The sequence below is a fragment of the Odocoileus virginianus genome, unplaced genomic scaffold, assembly GCF_023699985.2.
Source record: "Odocoileus virginianus isolate 20LAN1187 ecotype Illinois unplaced genomic scaffold, Ovbor_1.2 Unplaced_Scaffold_14, whole genome shotgun sequence".
Classification (NCBI taxonomy): Eukaryota; Metazoa; Chordata; class Mammalia; order Artiodactyla; family Cervidae; genus Odocoileus; species Odocoileus virginianus.
In genome coordinates, this window is record NW_027224276.1 from 137,595 (window position 1) to 142,262 (window position 4,668).

At 44.4% G+C, this 4,668-nt stretch overlaps 1 protein-coding gene across 1 annotated transcript; it reads left to right on the forward strand.

Moving 5' to 3' along the window:
* The first annotated feature begins 3,056 nt into the window (after positions 1–3,056).
* On the forward strand, positions 3,057–4,437 carry LOC110132414 (palmitoyltransferase ZDHHC3-like). The gene has a single exon (XM_020885783.2). It carries the CDS (start codon positions 3,326–3,328, stop codon positions 4,106–4,108), a length of 783 nt encoding a protein of 260 aa, XP_020741442.2. The 5' UTR covers positions 3,057–3,325; the 3' UTR covers positions 4,109–4,437.
* Positions 4,438–4,668: the final 231 nt, after the last annotated feature.

The window sequence follows — 4,668 nt, forward strand, 5'->3', positions numbered from 1 at the left end:
CCAAACATTTTTAATTGTGGTAAAATATATATAACATAAAATTTGCCATTTCATGGGCCAAAGAACTAAACAGACATTTCTCCAAAGAAGATATACAAATGGCTAACAAACACATGAAAAGATGTTCAACATCACTCATTATCAGAGAAATGCAAATCAAAACCACAATGAAGTACCATCTCATGCCAGTCAGAATGGCTGCTATCCAAAAGTCTACAAACAATAAATGCTGGAGAGGGTGCGAAGAAAAGGGAACCCTCTTACACTGTTGGTGGGAATGCAAACTAGTACAGCCACTATGGAGAACAGTGTGAAGATTCCTTAAAAAACTGGAAATAGAACTGCCATATGACCCAGCAATCCCATTGCTGGGCATACACACCGAGGAAACCGAAATTGAAAGAGACACATGCACCCCCATGTTCATTGCAGCACTGTTTACAATAGCCAGGGCATGGAAGCTACCTAGATGTCTATCAGCAGACGAATGGATAAGAAAGCTGTGGTATATATACACAATGGAATACTACTCAGGTATTAAAAAGAATGCATTTGAATCAGGTCTAATGAGGTGGATGAAACGAGCCTATTATACAGAGCGAAGTAAGTCAGAAAGAAAAACACCAATACAGTATATTACGCATATATATGGAATTTAGAAAGATGGTAACAATGTCCCTATATGTGAGATAGCAAAAGAGACACAGATGTAAAAACAGATTGTTGGACTCTGTGGGAGAAGGTGAGGGTGGGATGATTTGAGAGAATAGCATTGAAACATGTATATTATCATATGTGAAATAGATCGCCAGTCCAGGTTCGATGCATGAGGCAGGGTGCTCAGGGCTGGTGCACTGGGATGACCCTGAGGGATGGGATGGGGAGGGAGGTGGGAGGGAGGGTCTGGATGGGGAACACATGTGCACCCATGGCTGATTCATGTGAATGTATGGCAAAAACCACTACAATATTGTAAAGTAATTAGCCTCCAATTAAATTTTTTAAAATTTGCCATTTTAACCACTTTGTAGTATACAGTCAGGTGGTGTTAATTACATTCAAATGTTTTGTGACCATCACCATTACCTAATTCCAAAACTTTTTTTTTTATCATCCCAAACAGAAGTTCTGCACCCATTAAGCAATAAAGCCCATTCCACTCTGCCCCTAGTTCCTGGTAACCTTTAACCTACTTTCTTTCCCTACATATTTACCAATTCTAGATATTTCATATAACTAGAATCTTACAATATTTGTCCTTTTATGTTTGGATTATTTCCCTTAGAATAATATTTTCAAGGCTCATGCTCTGTGATGACCTAGAGAGGTGGGATTGGGGGAGGTTCAAGAGGGAGGGGATATATGTATACTTATGACTGATTCATGTTGTTGTATGGCAGAAACCAACACAACATTGTAAAGCAATTATCCTCCAACTAAAAATAAAGTTTAGAAAAGAACCTGTTGCCAGATCCAAGGTCATGAAGATTTACCCCTGTGTTTTCTTCTAAGAGTTTTATAGTTTTAGCTCTTGTATTTAGGTTGTTGATCCATTTTGAATTAATAGTATAGGTATGAGGTACGGGTCCAACATCATTCTTTTGCATATAAAAATCCAGTTGCACCAGCACCCTCAGTTGAAGAGACTATCCTTACCCCACTGAATGGACTTGGCACTCTCGTCAAAAACCACTTGGTCATTTGATTTGTCTTTTTCAAGATTGTTTTGACTATTTAAGGCCCCTTGAAATTCCATATGAATTTGAGGATTGGCATCTCCACATATCTGCAAAAAGGCTGTTGGAATTTTGATAAGGATTTTGTTGAATCTGTAGGTTGCTTTGGGTATTAGTAACATCTTAATATAAAATCTTCCAATCTGGGGACTTCCCTGACAGTCCAGTGGTTAAGACTCCAAGCTTCCAATGCAGGGGGTGTGGGTTCGATCCCTGGTCAGGGAACTAAGATCCCACATTCTATGGAGTCAAAAAAAAATCAACCTTCCTTATGGCATGTGGCATCTTTAGTTGTGGCATGTGGGATCTAGTTCCCTGACCAGAGATCAAACTCTGGTTCGATGCCTCTAGCATTGAGAGTGCAGAGTCTTAGCCACTGGACTACCAAGAAAGTATCCTACAGATATCTTTTAGATGGTATTATAAATGAAATTGCTCTTCATTTCATTTTAAAACACAACTGATTTTTATGTGTTGATCTTGTTCCTTGCAGCTTTGCTGAATTTATTAGATCTAGGCCTTTTCTGCATCTGAAATGCCCTTTCTGCACCAGTTGAGATGATCATGTAGGTTATTTTTCCCCTTGTTCTATTAGTGTGATGTATCTATAACCTTGATTGATTTTCTGATGTTGAACTACTCTTGCATTCCTGGAACAAATCCCACTAGATCATGATGTATAATCCTTTCAATATGCTGTTGGATCCTGTTGCTAGTATTTTGTTGAGGATTTTTGCATCTGTATTCATCAGGGATATTGGTTTGTAATTTTCTTGTGATAGCTTTGGTTTGGGTAGGGCCAGACTTTTCAGTACGGGTGCACTTAGCATTCCTGGATGTATGTACTGTGTTAGCTAAAGCAGCTAGCAGTATTTCTAGGATTAGTCCTACTGATTGAAAACCTGGACTCAACAGTGTTAGTCACTCAGTTGTGTCTGACTCTTTGTGACCCCATGGACTGTAGCCCGCCAGGCTCCTCTGCCCATGGAATTCTCCAGGCAAGAATACTAGAGTGGGTTGCCATTCCCTTCTCCAGAGAATCTTCCTGACCCAGGGATCGAACCTGGGTCTCCTGCATTGCAGGCAGATTCTTTACTGTCTGAGCCACCACACCAGGGAAACCTGGACTCAACAGCAGCCTATGTTAACTGTACAGCTGTACAGTGTAGAGGGAGGAATCCAAATGTTAGTGACATCGGTGGTATACTGGTGAGCATAACTGCCTTCCAAAGGTTTAGGGCAATGAGTGCTGGGCGCCGCCACCCCACTGAGGGGCGCTTGATGGGCGCGCCGCTTCGTGTCTGGCCGAATCAAGGAAGCTGCGGCGCCTCCTGCCGGGGAGCCGTCGCTGCAGCCTGAGGTCGGGTCCCAGATCGGAGGCTGCCTGAGGAGCGACGACGGTGGCGGCAATCAGAGCCACATCAGGAGTCTGGGACTGAGGAACTGCCTGCAGCTTCACAAGGCCAGTATGGACAGAATAGCTTAGAATGTTTATTCCCGCCCACCGCTTCTGAGAACTTGAGTGGAAACCAGAGTGCCTCCAGTCAGAGAAGTGCATCCCACCTTCCCACCCCTATCCGACGGGCACCATGTGGTTCATCCCCGATGGCTGTGGCATTTTCTGTGCCATCGTCACCTGGTTTCTGGTCCTCTACGCGGAGTTCGTGGTCCTCTTCGTCATGCTGATCCCGTCCCGGGACTACGTGTACAGCGTCATCAACGGACTCGTGTTCAACCTGCTGGCCTTCTTGGCCCTGGCTTCCCACTGCCGGGCCATGTTGACCGACCCTGGGGCTGTGCCCAAAGGAAATGCCACTAAAGAATTCATCGAGAGTTTACAGATGAAGTCCGGTCAGGTGCTGTACAACTGTCCCAAATGCTGCAGCATCAAGCCCGACGGAGCCCACCACTGCAAGGTTTGTAAGCGGTGCATTCGGAAGATGGACCACCATTGTCCCTGGATCAACAACTGTGTCGGCGAGAAGAACCAGAAGTACTTCGTCCTTTTTACAATGTATGTAGCTCTCATTTCCTTGCACACCCTCATCTTGGTGGGATTCCACTTCCTGCGTTGCTTTGAAGAAGACTGCAGCTCCTCCTCGCCCACAACGATGACCCTCCTCATCCTCCTCGGCTTGAAGGGACTGCTCTTCCTCATTTTCACATCGGCTATGTTCGGGACCCAGATGCTCTCCATCTGCACAGATGAGACAAGAATAGAACAACTGAAAAAGGAAGACAGAAGATGGGTCAAGAAAACAACATGGGTGAACCTGAAAGCCGTTTTTGGCCACCCCTTCTCTCTAGGTTGGGCCAGCCCCTTTGCCACGCCAGACCAAGGGAAGGCAGACCCGTACCAGCATATAATCTGAAAGACCCTGACCAGCATTGCCACTCAGACACAAACCACATCCCAGCACTACCCTTGGATTGGGTCTTATGAATGTCCAAACCGAAAAACCAACACAACAACTCTAAATAAAACATTTTTTGTTTAATGTCTCAAGTAAAATGGCAGAACATTGCCGGGAAAAAAAATGTCTCCGTGTTTTGTTTTTAAAAGATCATCCTTTCTGCTTTTCTTTTTTCCTTTTAAAAAATATAATAATTTTATTTATTTTTGGCTGGGCTGGGTCTTCATTGCTGCATGCAGGCTTTCTCTAGTTGCTGTGAACAGGGCTACTCTGTAGTTGTACTGCAGCTTCTCATTGCGGTGGCTTCTGTTGTTGCAGACCACAGGCTCTAGGGCCTGCTGGCTTAGTAGTTTCGGCTCACTGGCTCCAGAGCACAAGCTCAACAGTTGTGGCACATGGGTTTTAGTTGCTCCATGGCATGTGGGATCTTCCTGTACTAGGGATCGAACCCTTGTCTCCTGCATTGGCAGGTGAAGTCTTTACCACTGAGCCACCAGGGGAGCCCTCTTTTTTACTTT

What these genes read in the sequence shown, in the direction of transcription:
- LOC110132414 (XM_020885783.2), top strand. Translation starts at nt 3,326, where the DNA reads ATGTGGTTCATCCCCGATGGCTGTGGCATTTTCTGTGCCATCGTCACC.